The sequence below is a fragment of the Typopeltis vanoorti genome, chromosome 7 (genome assembly GCF_054136105.1).
Source record: "Typopeltis vanoorti isolate ZY-2024b chromosome 7, IOZ_Tvanoo_1.0, whole genome shotgun sequence".
Lineage (NCBI taxonomy): Eukaryota > Metazoa > Arthropoda > Arachnida > Uropygi > Thelyphonidae > Typopeltis > Typopeltis vanoorti.
Window position 1 is genome coordinate 68285700 of NC_143555.1, and position 19570 is coordinate 68305269.

At 34.8% G+C, this 19570-nt stretch overlaps 1 protein-coding gene across 1 annotated transcript in view; it reads right to left on the bottom strand.

Annotated features, from left to right (window-relative positions):
• Nucleotides 1-19570, bottom strand: part of MCTS1 (malignant T-cell-amplified sequence 1 homolog) — a 111137-nt gene that overhangs the window by 65393 nt on the left and 26174 nt on the right. The window contains exons 3-4 of the mRNA XM_090395929.1: nucleotides 19335-19435; nucleotides 4684-4817 (exon numbers count right to left, since the gene is read on the bottom strand). Coding sequence (XP_090252055.1) covers nucleotides 4684-4817; nucleotides 19335-19435 — 235 coding nt within the window. The remainder of the gene's footprint in view (nucleotides 1-4683; nucleotides 4818-19334; nucleotides 19436-19570) is intronic.

Genomic DNA, 19570 nt, shown 5'->3' on the forward strand with positions numbered 1-19570 from the left:
TCCAATCATTCACCACTCTCTAAGCAAAAAATCTAGTCCTCACATGCCTACTGACCACAGCTTTATTCAACTTCCAGGGATGACCCCTTGTTCTGGTCCCTCTAGCCAAATGCTGAAACATGTCCCCTACATCTATCCTATAAAACCCTTTAAGCAATTTAAATGTTTCTATCATATCTCCTCTTTTTCTCCTATCAACCAACTTCTGCAATCTATCCTCATAGGGCACCTTCCGCAGGCCACTTACCTCTGAATCCTCTCCACTGCTTCCACATCTCCAAGAAACCCAGGGGACTAGACTTGAGCACAGTAATCCAGGTGTGGACATATCAAGGCATAATTTGAGCACAGTAATCCAGATGGCATATTATAAAGAAGAATAACAGCTTTTTTATCTCTACTTGTTAATGTGTTCTTCATTAGTCAAGTGATCTCATGTGCTACCTTAGCAATATGTCCTCTAAACTTTAACTCTCTGTCTACCACCACTCCTAAATCTCTAGTTTTGTCTATTTCCTGGAGTGCAGTGCCATTAATGTAATAAGCAGCTTGTAATCTATTTATCCCAAAGTGCAAAACTTGACATTTCTCAACATTAAACTGACACCCATTAACTTTTGCCCATACTGACAGCCTATTTAAATTGATTAACCAATACTACCTAATTTTGTATCATCAGCAAACAACTGAATATTTCCTTTCAGGATATTTCCTATTTATATTATTTCCAAGTTATATCCTATTTATAACATGGTCAGAGAGCAAATTCATATTAATACTTTTAGTACAGTGATTATGGTGACCTAATCAATAATTTAACCTAAGTGTTTGTTATATTATCATCATCATCAAATTACTGACATGTACCCTCAAGGGGTGTACAGGATATGATAGTACTACATGAAAAATTTACATCATTACTAACTTCCTATCCACAATTTTCCTCCAAATCAGTCTGTTACTTGTCAAGACTCCAACATTATCAGATCTTATATTACTATCGTCTAAGGCACTTTGTACCATATCAGTCCACCTATATCTTGGTCTTCCTCTGGGTCGTTTTCCTGCCAACCTGGCAGAGAACGCTTGTTTTGCTAATCTTTCCTCGCCCATTCTGTTTAAGTGACCATATCACCTGAGATTAGCTCTGCTAACACACTCCTGGATCCGACAATGTCAAGTTCTTTCCTAATATCCTCGTTTTTAATATGATATTGCCATTGATGCCATCTGTTCACTCCTCTAATCTTTCTCAGGACTCTCATATCAGCGGTCTCTAGTCTTTGGTCAAGTGTTTTACTTCTGACCCAGCTCTCAGATCCATAAGTTAAAACTGGTTCGAACACTGTCTTGTATACAGCTAATTTAGTGTTCCGACTAATTTCTCTCTTATTCCATATGAATTTATTCAATTGACTTCCTACCATACCAGCTTTGTTGATTCTGTTGTCTATTTTCATATTTAATTTACCATCTTCACTAAAAATCATGCCTAAGTAGCTGAAATGTTTTACTTGTTCCACTGGTTCTCCGTTCAAAACACAGTTGACATTTTCAATAATTCTACCTATTTTCATTGTCTTTGTCTTTTTATTACTGACCTTCATACCATATCTATTACAACAGTTATTCAATTTAGTCAGAGAATCTTGCAAATTTGTAGCGGATTTATTTAGAAGTATAACATCGTCCGCATAAAGCAAAGAGCTGACATTAACATCTCCAATTCTGATATCATGTTTAATACCACTTTCCTTCATAATGTGATCGACATAGATAATGAATAACAGAGGGAATAATGTACATCCTTGTCTCACACCAGATTTAACATTAAACCATCTTCCTGTACTTCCTTCAATTCTAACTGCTGACTTGCAACTCAAATAAAGACTAAGTATTGTTTGATATAATGCCCCATTGACAACATATAACTGTAGCGTATATTGAATAGCTTCTCTCTTGACACCTTGTCATATGCCTTTTCCAGATCGACAAAACTTAAATATCTTTGTTATATTCCAATGCTTTTTCAACTATTTGTCATAAAATGAAGATCAAGGCATCTGTAACTTGCCTATTTAAGGCAAGTTACAGGTGCATTGAATACAGTATACTCCAGGGCAGGTCTGGGGGAGGAAGGGGATCCTCAGAGGAGTTCAATAAGTTCTTTAATTTTGCAGGTTAAAAAGGAACATAAATGACACGTTAAATTTAATAACTATTGTAAATCTGGACTTTCTGATTATGCCCTGAAAACTTTACACAGAATTGACTGGAAAGGCACCTGTTCATTACATTGTTGTGTCGGAAAAAGATGATGAGTCATCCTTTTTCCCACCCAACACTAAGTTACCTCATAAGGACATGCTTATGCCTCCAGACAGAGAATGTGCCTTTTTACAATCAAGTACATGTAAATATCCAAATGTGTAAGCTCTAAACAATGTTAAAATAACCCATGAGTTTAATAGAGAATAATTCTAAATGAATTAAAATATAAAATCATGTATAAATTGCCAAGTAAATGTGTATAAGCTAGAGCAAACTTTAAGCCATGTAAAAGCAGTTCGTAGCCACGCCGTCCAATCAGCAGCCGCCGTATGCGTGACGACACCGCCGAGTGAGGGAGCTGTTCTGAGGTATAAAGGTTTCGGCGGGGATTCGAATCGTTCTCTTCTCTCGTCTCCGGGTTTCGTCGGCACCTAGTCCTGTCGGAGAGCTGTGTAGAGCTTGCCGCCACGTGTAGCAAGAATCCCCCCCTTGCTATGTGTGCTACGTGGGCCAAGGCTGCAACTACAATGTATTCAGATCCATAAGAAGAAAGAGCCACTGATAAAGTCAACGTCAGTATTCAAATCTGTGTATGAGTGTTTTTCGGTTCGTATGGAAACAAAGGAATAGCAAGACCGCCATCAGTGAAGGTACAGTAAGCCGCCCAAAGTATCCAGTTCAAGGCAAGAACGGTAAGCGGAAGATTTTCTTATGTTAAATGTTGAATTAAAGTAACCGAAGAGTAGGGAAACAGAAGTTAAGGAAGCATACTATTTCTGTGTAGTGTTATAGGAACAGTCTGCGATTTGGACACTTTTGTTTACAGTTGAGAAGGAAGCATATTAGGCTCCAGCTGAACAGGAGGCCAAGGTCCGAACTGTTTGTGTGATTTAAGAACAGTAATGTTATATGGTCAGAACGTAACTAATTGTTAACTAAAATTTTGGAGGGGGGATTAAGTAAGATTAAGAAGTATTATCCTAGAAAAATTCATGTCAGAAGTAATGAGTTGTCTTGTGCATATATGAAATATTACATGTGTGATAATATTAGGTAACTTAGTTATAAGAGTCTGAGAACAGATGTACGTTTAGAAGTGAGGAATTTATGTCAAGTAAGGGACTATAGTATAGAAGTTTTGTTTGTGATTAATTAAGTAAAGGGAACCCAGACTCTTTTAAGATTAAGGATTTGATTAACAATGTATACTTGTCTTTGTGCAATAATAAATGTGTTTCTTAAAATATAATCAAATGAGTTTGTCATCCTTTCTGCGGATTTGAGCTACCGTTTGGAAAATTTTGTACGTGCATTTAAGGGGAAACCATTAGCGATAGAAGAATTGGGACCACGACTGCATGCCTCATGATCCCTACATTTTCTTTAAGTATTCTTGGATAATGTATCAGAGTTTAGTTGCCGGCTGGCGCAGTCTTTAATTAATACAAATTTGTCGGCAAACGAATATCTGATATTAAGTGATACAAAAATTTATGTTAACTGTAAGGCTAAAGAAAAGGACAGTTAGAGATATAACAATAAGGCAGTCACATAGTCACACAGACATCCATAATATAACAACATCACACCAAAATGCAGTATGAGCAGGAATTTAAAGAACCAGCCTAATCTTAACAATAATGATGGTAAAATCCCAAGAATATGGATAACATATATTCTACTTACATAACGTTTTGTTATAAGAATTCATTATAATTAGGACTGCAGTATTTATTCCAGGTAGAGTCTTAGCCTTAGTTTGTACTTAATATAACATTGCACTTAATATAACAAACGCTTACATTAAATTATTGATTAGGCCACCATTATTGCTGTATTTAAAGTATTAATATGAATTTGTTCTCTAAACATGTTATAAATAGAATATAGCTTTGATGTAAGTTTTTTTTCACTAGAGGTTAGTCCAGTAGAATAGCAGTTGATCAAATCATTGTCACTCTGGCATACTGTTTGAAATGTATATACAGAGACAAGGTACATTACATGTGTATACTTCAGATGATGATGATCTTAATATGAAGGTTGAAATTTCAGGAAATTAAAATAATTATTCTTAACATAGCAGTAGACCCCATAACTTATCATTAATAAATTATTTCATCTATTTTGTTTTTATATGGCATTGTGAGTTAAGTCCATGTTCCAATAGTGGACAGAGCATCCCACCATCTATCCACTATCCAAATCCACCGAGCAGTGCCCCTCATGACATCATGAGTGAAGATGAATGAGGTGCATTGTGCAGTACCGCTTATATCGGAACTCTACCTAGTTAGTCGCTTCTACATTTGTAACTCAGGTAATCGTGTTCAGGTGTTCCAAAAGCTTTTTGAAATCAGGTGTATACTTCTTAAACTTATTAATACATTTTTTCAACATAATTAAGGATACAACAACAGTTTCTTTTGGTACCGAAGTCATTTTGGCTCCAGGAGAGGTCAAACCTGGGCACATGATATTAGCTCCACTAAGCACAAATCGAATAGCACCTTTATCAACCTGTTCCCAAGGACAGATAAAAGGATCTGAAAAAATAAAAAATATTTGAAACCTGTTAAGCAAAATTTTTTTTTTATATTTATAAGTTTTATTGTATTTGAAGTAATCGAAATACAAATATTCAGTATAGTCCAGAAACTCTAAGAATGTATTTTTATACATTCTTGGATATAACTGAAAATGTAACTCTTTTTTAAAAAGATAACAGTTTTTATATAAAAAAGAAAAGAAAAACACTCCTCCAACCACAGAAGTGATTCTCTGGACAACCATCAAGATCATCTGAGTATGTTTCTTCTTAGAAAAGGTGATTTAGGATATTGCCAAGAATAAACCAAAGAGCATGAAATCTACAAATACCATTCAATAATAGTAAATTAAACTTACAATAAACAGTTTTAATTTGAAATGTTAAGCCAATATTTCACCTTTGTCACCAAGCCATTTTCATAGATACAAAAATAAGAATTTGCATATGTGTATTTTTACTGAAGGCCTGAAGTGGCTTGAAAAATTCCAGGTTTGTATTCTAAAGCAAGGTTTCTAAATTATGTAAAAAAAAAAAAAAAAAAAAAAATCTTACTGCATCCATGCTACTAATGCACTAGAAGCTGACAACCTTTTATGGATAGAAGTCACATAAAAAAATGCATGCATGCATGAAAGTAAGAACAATAGCGTCTTAAATGATAGTTAAGATCGATATATTGGGCTAACACTCTCCTAATAAGACTCCCAGATTTTTTGTAAGATTAGAAATTGCTGAAGAGTGTGAAGGAATCTAAAAACAGTCTCAGATTTAAATCTGCATCTGTATTATGAATAAAGAGAGTTCTCCCTCCATCCCACACATGCAATGAATGCGATTATCTGGGAGAACTCTCTTTATTCATATTTACACAGTAGCCACCTCCTGAATATTGGACATATTTTTAAATTGCTCTATACAAGTGTTGGCAGCTCTTCCAGTTTAATCAAAATATGCCAATTTACAGGAACAGGGAATACTATAGATGCCAAGATGAAAATTTAAGTAATAGAGAGAATCTTTTGGTAGAGTAATCTTTCATAATGCATTAGTACCATGGGCACACAACCTTGGGGGGGGGGGGGTATTGAGGTGCACTAAAAATGTTTCAGACATATGTAGCAGATAAGGGTAGCTAATTTTTAATAATGTTTGAAAGTGTCTGAATATTACGAGGGACGTACAGAAAGTAAATTCCATTTTTAAATATTTTCACTGCAGCGCTGCAATTGCAACGGTGCACATACGTGCTGAGTTTGTTGATTCGTTAGCATCCCGTTAGTGCCATTTTCAGACATTCTCGCAGTGTGTATGCTTCTTGGTATGTGTTTATAAAGAAAATCGAATAGCACACCGCATGCAAAATCGAATCGCCCACTCCTGAATCCAAACAACAGTCCATGGAGTGGAGGCACACCTCATCACCAGTCAAGACGAAATTGAAGAAAATGGTTTCCACTCATAAAATCATGTGCACTGTGTTTTGGGACAGACAAGAAATTTTGCTGGTAGACTTCTTGGGTCAAGGCTTCAAGGCTCCACAATCAACGCGAGTATGTACTGCTAAACCCTTAAGAAACTGCGTCGTGCGATCCAGAATAAACAACATGGCATGCTTACCAGGGGGCGTTGTTTTGATTCATAATAAGCCTGCCCACACACAGCCGCTATAACACAACTTCTCGCCACCTTCAGCTGGGAACAATTCCATCATCCCCTATATAGTCTTGACCTCGTGCCAAGTGACTTTCACTTATTCAACCATCTGAAATCTTTCCTTGGTGGCCAACGGTTTCAAGAAGAAGCAGTCAATATGTGGTTTGCATCACAGCCAGCAACCTTCTATGACGAAGGTATACAACTCTTGGTGCCCGTTATGATAAGTGCCTGAACAATGCCGGAAATTATGTGGAAAAGCAGCTTTAATTTTCAGTAAAAATTTTTTTTGTAAGTATATTTTTGTTTCTCTCACAGTCCATTGGAGCTTACTTTCTCGGTGTCCCTCGTACATTCCTGAAGAACTAGAGATTATCATTATTTATTTTTTACCTGATGCACCCTGGAAGTAAGGGATGGTAATGGATTTTTTTTTTTTTTTTAAATAAAATAGCTAAAATAAATACATGGTGGGCAACAATAACAGCTTATTTCTTACCCAGTAATGGAATGTGCAGAATTACTTAATGGTGGATAGTAAAACTTGAAAGCCGAGAAAAAAGTATTTATTTTCTCCAAATATTTCTTTATATTAATTCCAACTTAAATGTTTGATCGTTTTCTGAGTTGCCACTGTGTCACATGACATCACTGCCCTCTTCATCCAACAGCGTTTCAAGACCACTCAAAATTCAAAAATGCATTAATGTAGTTATATATATATATATATATATATATATATATATATATATATATATATATATATATAGACATAAGGATTTTATATTATTGAGATTTCATGAAAAACAGATGGAAAGAATACTATGAAGACTGTACAGCAAAGAAAGAGCCCTCTCACCATGAAAATTTTGATTTGGAACCTCCTCCACTTAGGTATGAGGTTGAAAGAGCAGTTAAGACCATGGGTGCAGATGGAATTCCAGCAGAGATAAGGCCACAGGGGATGGAGGGAAAAGAGTGTTTCATAGATTGATTACGAGGATATGGGAGACAGGATCATGGCTGAGCGACTGGAAGAAGTCTGTTTTCAAACCACTACATAAGAAGGGAAATATGAAGGATTGCAAAAACTAAAGAACTATTAGTTTAATCTCTCATGCAAGCAAGATTTTATTAAAGATCATTCTAAATAGGATTGAGGCCAAAGTTGAGGCAGAGATGCCTGAGGAACAAGCAGGTTTTAGGAAAAGGTAAGGGTACCAGAGATCAGATCCTTTGCCTTTGACAGATCATAGAAAAATATAAAGCATTTAGATTACCTATGGTAATGTGTTTCAGACTACTCTAAAGCTTTTCAATGTGTTCAGCATATGAAATTGTGAAAGTAGAAAATAATGGGTTTTCCTCAACACATTATCATGTTGATAGCTATCTTGTACAGTGAGCAAGAAGCCACAGTAAGAACATGTATTGGCTTCAGATTGGAAAGGGAGTTATGCAAGGATGTCTACTTTCTTCTCACCTGTTTAGTATCTACACTATCTACCAATAACTGTCCAGACACTTTAGCAATTTACAATTGATACCAGCAGGCGAACCCTAAGGTATGTCCACCTTTGTCTTTAATCACCTCCTGCACCCTTTGAGGAAGACATCAGATGGAATTTGTCTCCATTCCTCCATCAAAGCAGCACTGAGTTCAGCGACAGATCGAAGACATGCTGCTCTGGGTCTCAACCGCTGCTCCAGTTCATCCCATAGGTGTTCAATGGGGTTGAGGTCAGGACTCTGTTCAGGCCAGGGCAGTAGTTTAATACCCATCTCTTCATACTATTCCATAACAGTTGCAGCTTTGTGACATGGGTCAAATAAAAAAAAAATACTGGATGCAGATGGAAATAAGAAACCATATGTGCTCCAGAAACCAGAAAGTCTATGAAGACACACATCTTTAGTAGTTATTTTTTGAATTTTATTTATTTATTCATTTATGTGTGTGTGTTTGAGTTCAAAATGAATAATTATACTGATCTAACAGATGACTAGGTTCCTGAATCTGTATAGTAGTGAGAAATGAAAGTGCCTGCTTTGTGTGTTAAAGAGCAGTTCCTTAACTGGTACAAGTGAGAGGAAGCACAGCAAAGTTGTTGCCAAGATAGAAGATACTGTAGGCAGACAGAATGATTAATATAATGCCAAGAACTTGTATAACCTCTCTATGCATACCACAGAGACAAATGGAAGAAACTTTGGAAAACCATATTGATCACCTGACCACCCTAGGCCAAGAAAGGATTTTATTTTTAGATAAACGAAATTTTTAGAGTGCACTTAAATGACAGAAGTTGCTAAAGGGGCAAAGTAAGCTGAAAGAAAATCTCCACATAATTCTCATGAAATGTGGAGAAGAGACTAAACTTCTGACTCTATGTCCACTCTTTACTTCCTAATGGCATTCTATTTCCACTGTTATTCATCTTTGAAACACATCACGAAGAAATCAAGTATTACACCAGGCATCAAAATCAGAGATATTTTTAAGCAGATGTTATACTCTGAATAACTTGTATAAAGACATCAAAGGTTATACTGTGCTAAGACACAGGTTACAGCAGTACATGTGGTAAACGGTTAGTAGGACAATCACAAACATCCATACCCCTGGCAGGATTCAAACCCACAGCCTCTCGGCTGAAGAGAAGAGGTGCTAACTACTTGGCCAACCAGACCAGTGATCTTATAGAGACAATTAGTGAGTTGTTCTTCTCTTAAAACCACTTTATCTTGAAAATAACTGTAGATTTCCTATTCTTAGTTAGTGATGCGAAAAGTTCAGACTTGCCAATAAATAAAATCTTCAAATTCAAACACTGTCTAGCATTCCTCATTTAATGCCTTCTAGAAAAATCCCACAAAAAAAGTTTCTTCTTTCTACTGTCATCTTCAAGAACTTTTTCCTCTTCTGTATAAGTGATTACTAAGAAAAATGACTGAACACTCAAGTATCAACTTGTTTTATCCTTCGAAACAACCATTAAAATATTACTGCACTGATGGAACCTAATATCTGATAAACATTTCTCTTCCTATATGAGAAACTTTATTTATCTAGTTCTAAAATTCCTATATTCTTCCACAACTGTTATTCCATTTACTTCTATAATATAATAACAGCTCAACAAACAAGCTTTCAAACCATCTTTCTTTCTGAAAGACCACTACTAAAGGAACTTTTTTCTCATTTGTTCCAGATACAGATATGTGTCTGTATGTCTTTCTCACTACTGCAGCTCTATCCAGCTGTTTACTCATATTCTTTTCACTCGTAAATGATCCAGTGTGCACGATACTTCCTGTTCTGTTTCAGTCATGAGAGAAGTTGTTGCCATTACACATTATCTTTATGCTGCTTTGCTTGAAAGCAGTAAAAACTCAGAGTTTAGACCAACTAAGTAAGTCTTTTTTAACTTATGTATTTTAAACATAGCTAAACTTTAAATTATAATTCTATTTTTGGATACAGTATATAAGCAAATCTTCTACTACATATACTTCATAAAATGCTAAACAAGCAATTAATCATACAGTTCTCACAAAATAAGTGCATTAACAACCGAAAATGGTAATCTGAAACAGAATATTTAAGTTTACACTAATTTACACAAACAAAAGTCTGCAGCACATCTGTATGGATATACTGATAGTCTATAGCAGGGGTTGGCAACCTTTTCGGATTGAAGAGCCATTTTTGAAATTATATCTGTTAAAAAAAAATTTAGGGAGCCACACGCAGTGATGAGTAACCAATGGTCCACGGGTTGCATGCGGCCCTCTCAGGTTTTTTGTGTGGTCCACAGTGTCCGTTTTGTACGGCAGAATTATCATCATCATCATCATCATCAAATTCCTGCCATGTACCCTCAAGGGGTGTACAGGATATGACAGTACTACATGAAAAAATTTACATCATTACTAACTTACTATCTACAATTTTCCTCCAAATCAGTCTGTTACTTGTCAAGACTCCAACTTCATCAGATCTTATATTTCTATCGTCTAAGGCACTTTGTACCGTATCAATCCACCTATATCTTGGTCTTCCTTTGGGTCGTTTTCCTGCCAACCTGGCAGAGAACACTTGTTTTGCTAATCTTTCATCTCCCATTCTATTTAAGTGACCATACCATCTGAGATTAGCTCTGCTAACGCATTCCTGGATGCTGACAATGTCAAGTTCTTTCCTAATATCCTCATTTTTAATATGATATTGCCATTGATGCCATCTGTTCACGCCTCTAATCTTTCTCAGGACTCTCATATCTGCGGTCTCTAGTCTTTTGTCAAGTGTTTTACTTCTGACCCAGCTCTCAGATCCATAAGTTAAAATTGGTTTGAACACAGTCTTGTATACAGCTAATTTAGTGTTCCGACTAATTTCTTTCTTATTCCATATGAATTTATTCAATTGACTTCCCACGATACCAGCTTTGCTGATTCTGTTGTCTATTTCTATATTTAGTTTACCATTTTCAGTAAAAATTGTGCCTAAGTAGCTGAAATGTTTTACTTGTTCCACAGGTTCTCCATTCACAACACAGTTGACATTTTCAATGATTCTGCCTATTTTCATTGTCTTTGTCTTTTTATTGCTGACCTTCATACCATATCTATTACAACAGCTATTCAATTTAGTCAGAGAAGCTTGCAGACTTGTAGCGGATTTATTTAGAAGTATAACATCATCTGCATAAAGCAAAGAGCTGACATTAACATCTCCAATTTTGATATCAGGTTTAATACCACATTCCTTCATAATGTGATCCATATAGATAATGAATAACAGAGGGGATAATGTACATCCTTGTCTCACACCAGATTTAACATTAAACCATCTTCCTGTACTTCCTTCAATTCTAACTGCTGACTCACAACTCAAATAAAGACTAAGTATTGCTTGATATAATGCCCCATTGACACCATATAACTGCAGCGTATTGAATAGCTTCTCTCTTGGCACCTTGTCATATGCCTTTTCCAAATCGACAAAACTTAAATACAGATCTTTGTTATATTCCCATGCTTTCTCGACTATTTGTCGTAAAGTGAAGATCTGATCCTGACAGCCTCTATTTGGCCTGAATCCAGCTTGTTCTTCACCAAGCTTTTCTTCCACAATTCTTCTCAACCGTTTCTCAAGTATACTTGCATAGATCTTGCCAGGAACACTCAGTAGGGAAATACCTCTGTAATTCTCACATTCAGTTTTATTTCCCTTTTTATATATGGGTACTATGAGAGCTCTACTCCAATCATCGGGAATTCGTCCCTCTGTCCAGGCTTTCTGAACTATGCAGTGCAGCCACTGTAAGACTCTTATACCACCATACTTCAGCATTTCTAGTCGAATATCATCTACTCCTGCTGCCTTTCCACATTTCAAGCCTTTGATGGCTTTTTCTACTTCAAGTATGGATATGTATTCCTGACTGCATGCCTGGTCAGTGTTTTTTATCACTGTGCTGTCATCACTGCTTGTTTCATTTAGCAGTTTTTCAAAGTAATTACTCCATACTTCAAGGATATCTTTTTCTCCTGTTTTCATTTCACCTTTATCATCTCTAATTCCTTTTACAGCACTCTTTCCTCCATTCTTAAGCTTCTTCAACAACCTCCAGAATATTTTGCCACCTTCTTGATATTTATTTTCTATATTCTTGCCAAAGTCCTCCCATGACTTTTGTTTAGCTAGTTTTACACACTGTTTAGCTTTCTTACATTTGTCTCTGTATTCTGTAAGAGTAAAAGCTGACTTATTTGCCAGGAACTTTTGATATGCTTTCTTCTTTTCCTTCACTGCCTCTTTAACTTCCTGTGTCCACCAGGGAGTTCTGATTTTTTTATCTTTGCACACAACCTCACCACATGCCTCTCTGGCAGAATCAATCAATGTTTCCTTCAGAGTTTGCCACTGAATCTCCAAGGTTTGATTCCTGTTCTCAAACTCTTTCATTTTCTTTTCAATAATATTTCTGTATTTTAGTCTACAGTTTACATCTGAGAGCTGCTCAACTTTTATTCGCTTTAAAACTTTCTTACATGTTATTCTTTTCAATATGAAATTCAATTTTATCCTGCTCAAGATTAAATAGTGATCACTTCCAATTTCAAATCCTCTGTACACTCTGGTGTCCTGCACCAGGGAGAAAACATCACTATCAACAATAACATAGTTAATGAGACTTTTCTTATTCCTAGCCTCTTCTCTCCATGTGAATTTGTGCACATTTTTATGTTGGAACATGGTGTTAGTAATAACCAGTCCATGTCCTGAGCAGAAATCCAACAGATATTTGCCATTATTATTAGCTTTGCTCTTTTCTCCAAATTTTCCCAAAATATTTTTGTATGTCTCACAATCATTTCCTACTCTACTATTTAGATCCCCAACAAGGACCAACTTTTCTTTTTTCATTGTGTCAGTTGCTTTTTCTAAAGCCTCAAAAAATTCCTCCACTTCTACCTTAGTAGAACCTTCTGTGGGACCATAGGCACAAATAAGTCTCATTGTCCAGTTCCCCATTCTCATATTTGCCCACATTACTCTACTTGAGACTGACTGCCATTCAAGAAGATTAGCCTCGTATTTTGTGTTGAATACTATGGCTACTCCTTCTTTTCCTTGATTGTTATTGCCTGAATATAACATTTTGTATTTATTGCTCAGAAAGATCTCACCAGTTTTGGTCTTTTTTGTTTCAGTCACCCCTATTATGTCGATCTGGTACTTATCTAATTCCTCAGCTAGCTCCATTTCTTTGCCATTCAGGCTTCTTACGTTGATAGTACCGATCTTTAACTCTGGTGATGTTGAGTTGGGGTTTGTTTTCAGATTTGTTCCAGTAGCTGACTTTTCGCTGTTCGCCCTGGTTCCCTGGCGAAAACAACGGGGGCCTTGTTTAACCGGGCGACGCCCCAGCCGGCATGAAATTTTGTCATGTTGTACCATCATTTTTTATTTTGGTTTAACCAATAAGAATACAATTTGGTCGGCTAAATCCCAAATTGCCAGCCCATCCTCGTTCGTTCAGTATCAAAGTAGATACCCAACAGGATGCACCACGAGAAGGTGAGGATTGGACATTAGGTCAGAAGCCCTGGTCGGTTCTCCGCATTCCTTTAAAGGCTATGTGGAGGTCTCCTCTCAGTTATACAGCTTTGACCCTTAAGCACCCCTCAGCAGAATTAGTATATTTTAATTAAAAATCTATTTTATGAATGTTGATTTTTACATGTGGATTTATTTGTGCAGGTTAAAAAATTAAAATATAGCTAAATAATGGAAAATAAATTAATACTTTCTTATCAAAGAAAAAGAAAATATTCTTTATGTGGATCGAACCGAGTATTTGATTTACTGTTTAATTGCTCATCACTGCTTTAAATTTAGAAACTACATTGAAAAATATTATAATTAAATTATTTATTATTTTTTACAGTTACATGTTATCATACTTGTAAAACACAGGGGTGGCATGTCGCATGAAATTATATGATATTTTTAAATATTAAATAATAAAACAAAGATTTGCTCCTCCTTACAAAAACATATGTATAAAATCCAATAACATATCTATTTCTTTAATTTTTTTAAATTTAAAATATCTTAGTATGACTTCTGCTGTTGAACTGCTTGGGATAGTTTCTCAATATGCAGCGAATATGCCATAATTTTCATTTTCAAACATGATGAAAGACTCATTTTGTTTAGTAGGTTTCTCAACTTACTTTTAATAAAATTCATATTAGAAAATATTTGCTCACAGAAATATGTCGATCTGAAAATCGATAGAAGTCCAAATGCATATGTTTGAAATCACTGAATGTAAGTGTCCAGTAAACAATTCCACGTATCAAATACAATCTAATCTTGCTTTTTAAGATCTTCTATTTCAGACCATTTTTTTTTTTTTTTGTATTGCAAGTCTTTCCAACTCCTCCAGGTCAACTTTAAGATTTCTAAATTTTGAATTCCACAAATCCTGAGTTTTCAGGTCGTCTAACTGAAGTTGAAATGCAGCCTCATCAATTCCAGCAAAAGGTGAAAAATTTAATTCGGCAGGATTAATTTCAAGTGGTTGCAATAAAAATGACATAGTTGCCTTGTTCTTTCTAAATTCCTCAAATCTCCCATTAAATGCAGATCGCATATTTACCACAATTTCTTTGAAAAAGGTTACATTTATGGAATTATTATCAGCTTGTTATTGTTGATATTTCTTCAACGTAGGAAAATGTAATAATGTGCCTTTCTCTAAGTCTGTCGCAAACAAATATAATTTTTGTTCAAATGAAATCACTTCTTCTAAAAGCAAAACTGCTGTATTTTCCTTTCCCTGTAGTTTCTTATTTAGTGCATTTCAATGGGAAGTCATATCCACCATAAAGTAGAATTTTTGTACAATGTAAAGAAGGATTATCACATGTGATTTCATGAGTACGGGATAAGCATTCATCACCGTATGCTTTGTGAAGCATTTCGGTAAAACTTTTACCAAGTTTAACACAAAAGTCAATCACAGTTCTCTGTTTGAAATTCATTTTCCGACTGTTCTTCAAAACACACTGTCACTCTTGGCACCATAACTTGGCTTCTAATGAAACAAATGTCATAAACAGTTGACACAATACTAATGAAGGTAGCCACTTTCGACAACAAAAAGATAGAACAGGTGGCACCACTAGTTCCTTCTATTTTCGAAAAGTTCGGTTTCATTTTAGACATAGGGTGTATATTCTTAATTAGTTCAAAAATGTTTTTTTTTTGTGTTGGTATTATAATTTTTCTAATTTTTAAGGCTATGTCTTAACTACTGTCTTCATTCAAATGCTGTAGTGAAATTGATAAAACACATATCGAGAGGTCTGTTGTAGTCTAATGATTTCTCTATTATTTGCTTTAATATAAATACTAGAACCATTGATGGAATCTATGGTTCTATTTTTCAAAAATCCTTGTTGCTCATTAATAATTCAATCAAATTAGTATATATATATTTCCAATTGTTTGTGCATAATTTTAATGTTATTGCTGGTGCTATCTGTTAGGTGCTTCTGCTAGTCATTGGTATTTTTCTTTATGTACTGTATTTAGAATATCACATAATTCTCTGACTAATTGTTTCCCTCCATATTTTACAGTTCATTCTGTATCTTATCTATTCCGGCTTATTTTCTATTTTTTAGTTCTCTAAGAGTTTGGTCATTATCTTTTTCCATTATTTCAAAAGTTACCTCCTCGTAAACAACATTATCTTTTATTCTTTTCAGTGTATATATTTTGAAAATATTCTTTCCATTTTTTTTTTTTTTTGCTAATTGGGTTTTTTGCCTAATACTTTTTCTGCTGCTGTATGTATATTTAAAAGCTATTCTTTTTTTTTTTTTTTTTACTTTTTTTTTTTTGTTTTTGTCTTATTATTCCTTCCATTTTATGTAATAATCTTTTCCGGTATAGTTCTGCTCTGTACATTGTGTTATGTTTTATTCTTTGATGTCTTTACTGATGTTAGAACTCTTATATCAATAATTTTTTGGCATGATTTCTCTATTAGTTAGAATACATTTAATATTTGCCCTCTTGTATGTATTATTTATCTTAGTCCATTATTCATACAAAACTACAACAAATTTATTCCATTTTCATTAAATGGTCACTATCTTTTTCCATTATTTCAAAAGTTACCTCCTCATAAACATCATTATCTTTTATTCTTTTCAGTGTATATATTTTGAAAATATTGTTTCCATTTTTTTTTAATTGGGTTTTTTGCCTAATCTTTGGCATATGCCTCAAATAGCCACATTGCCAATTATTGCATTTAAATCTCCAACTATTATTACATATTTTTTTATTATTATTTATTTTATCTATTACATTTTGAAGTAATAACCTTACAATCCTAAAACTACATTTTGAAGATCTTCATAAAATTCTTCTATTTCTAGTTTTGGTTTCCCTGTCTCTGGAGTATATACACTAATGATATTTAATAACTTTATTTTCTTATATCCTTAAGTATCATTATCCCAACTCCTTTAGTTGTTTTTTCATGTTTTTCTACTTCATTATGTTTTAACAGATAGTTATTCAACTTGCTTTATCCCTTTGTCTTTTTTTCTTTGTCTCTGATGCTGCATGAAGTTTAATGTTATCATTTTCAAGTTTCTTTAATTAATTCTTCTTTTCCTGTCAGCGATCTTATATTCCAAGTGCCAATTCTCATTATTTCCTCTTTTCATTTTACTTTCCATATTCTGTTCTGGATCAGTTCTGATATAGCCATTCTGTCTTTTAAACTCTTATTTCTTTCAACAACTGTTTTTTTTCAAGCATTCTCTAGTGAGCTACTAACCAACACAAGAGAACATCTCCTGTGTTGGCTGGGTATATCGATATAACCTTCATACCTAGGGTGGCCTTTCTGGAGGCATACACTTCTCGTATACTTTGTCAACTCACCCATTTGCCTCCAAGCCATGTGAGGTAGGATAAGTGGAGGTTAAATGTGAGATGAACACTAGAAACAGACAAAATCTAAAATGAAAATAAATTTTTGTTTATAGTTTGTTGCGATTAACTTTCTTCCTGCCAATTATCAGAAATAGTTTATCAATATTGTCAAGAAGTATGCTTTTCTCTCTTATTGGCTTATTTAAGCCATTACACCATTTTTTTTTTTTTACTAATAATTTCTGAGGTTATAGTATGCACGAGGGTGTGCTGAAAAGTTGTGATAATCACTATGAAAGAATTGCGGTAGAACCATAACTTACATTCTACATATTCCCCACAAAGTGTTATACACTTCTTATAATGCTCCTGCATCATTTGCAATCCTTTGAGAAAAAAAGTCTTTCCCTTGTTACACAAACCAGTTCTCAGCTGCAGATTTTGTTCCTTTCAAGTGTTTCTTTAAATCTGGAAACAGGAAATAGTCAGATAGGACCAGGTCTGGCAAATAAGGTGGGTGAGGCAGACATTGAAAGCTCAAGTTGTGTATTGTCTGTTGGGTTTCATGAGCAATGCAAGCAAGTGCATTGTCCTGCAAAAAGTAACGTGCCTCTGCCAGTTTCCCCACAGCATTTTTCCTTCAGTACCTCCTTCAATTCCTTCAGAGCTGTTGAATAAGCTGCTGCTGTAACAGTTTCACCATTTTTGGGGTACATAGTAAGGATTACACCATCCATATCCCAAAAGACAATGGCAAGAATCTTCCCTGCTGAATTTTGGATTCAGAACTTATTTGGCCGTGGAGAACCTTTGTGTCTCCACTCCATTCACTGTTGTTTGGTCTCTGGATCATAGTGATGAAGCTATGTTTCATCAACAATCACAATATGAGAAAAAAAATTTGCACCTGATTTCTCAAAAATGACCCAAAATTCCTTCAGATGACAACAAACGTTGTCTCTTTTGGTCAGCATTCAAACATTTGAGGATCCACTTTGCTGAGAACTTCTGCATGTCCAGATATCCACAGAGTCTTTGCAATGTTTTTGGCTAGTATTTGTCTATCATGGTATGCACTGCATCGATGTTTTCGGCTGTGATTGCTGTGAAAGGTCTTTCTGACCTGGGGGGAATCTGTTATCTCAGAATACTCAGTTTTAAACTTAGCTATCCATCTGGCAACTGTTGGATATACTGGGGCACAGTCTCTCGCACAAAGTTTGGCGAATCTCAGTTGTGAACTTTTCTTGCAACACGAAAAATTTGATGATGGCCTGCACCTCTGTCTTCGAATTTCTTCAAAACCTCAGAAATGTCTTCTTATATATCCTAAAAGAAAAAGAACAAATTATTACAATTTGATGAAACATTGGGGTTAAAGGATTTTAAGATATGTTCTTTCTTGTGGTTATATCAGTTGCTTTAATATCATTTTTGTTCTAGCAGTTTATCAAAACTTTCAGCTCTCCCTCCTATTACTGTTATCAATAATAAAACTGATTAAATGTTCCAGTGATTATATTTTAAAATTTATTAACAATAAAATGAAATAATAATCATATGGCATTATTTGCATTATTTTTTTCATGCAGCATTACTTCAATCCAGCAACTCTATGATAATATGATAAAAAATCTATTTCCCAGCAATAGCAAAAGCAGCAGATCTAAACACAAACAATAGTCCTCAGATACATGATCTGAACTGTGTCTACATTTCTGTCAACACAATAGTCCAAAACAAGGACTGGTAAAAATCCTAAAAACAGGATCACTGCTTTTAGAGGTGGCCCAATTGAAAGGTACTTTAGAAGAGGAGAAAGATGTATCAAGTTCTAAAGAGATCCAATAAAAGCTTACTGCAGAGAAGAAAAACAGTGGGAGTTACCCAAGCAAATGTCAGTACATTAGAGGGTACTTATTCTAGAGTAGTAGTCTGGGGAAGATGATCCCCCCCCCCCAAAAAAAAAGTCTGTCATGCTTCGACAAGCTATTCTCTTTGGTCTCTACAGAGAATAGCTTGTTGAAGCATGACAAGCTATTCTCTTTGGTCTCTACAGGTTTATACTATAGTGTGAATTTAGCAGAAAAAAAATTCTCCAGAAAGTCTTCTATCAGTACAGAAAGACATTTCTGTTATTGATAGAAGGCACTTCTATTATCAAACACAACAGAGGTGCTTTTTTTTTTGTGTGTGCTAATATAGTAATCAGATTAAGAGTAAAGAAAACAGCATCAGTATTTTGAAAGGCTAATAAAGATCAGAACAAAGAAATCTCCAGAAAACAGTATTTTTGCATTATTTTATAAAGATTTCATTCTAATATATATTTTAATGAAAGCAATTAAAATGGACACAATTTCCAACAGTTCCGATGTTCATACTCACATTTATGAAGAAGCCTTAATGTAGGAAGATACAGTCCTTCTCTCTGCCGAAAAAACAAGAGCTCCCCATTGGCCCCAACAAGGATTTCTATGTGATCATGGCTGTATTGAAAAATAACAAGTAATGATAATGTTTGAGAATCAAGTTAAAAATATTAAATGAAATGCTAAAAAAAAATTCAGTGGTGTAAAGATTATAAAATATCTGTATCTAATGTCGCTTTATTATTTAACAAT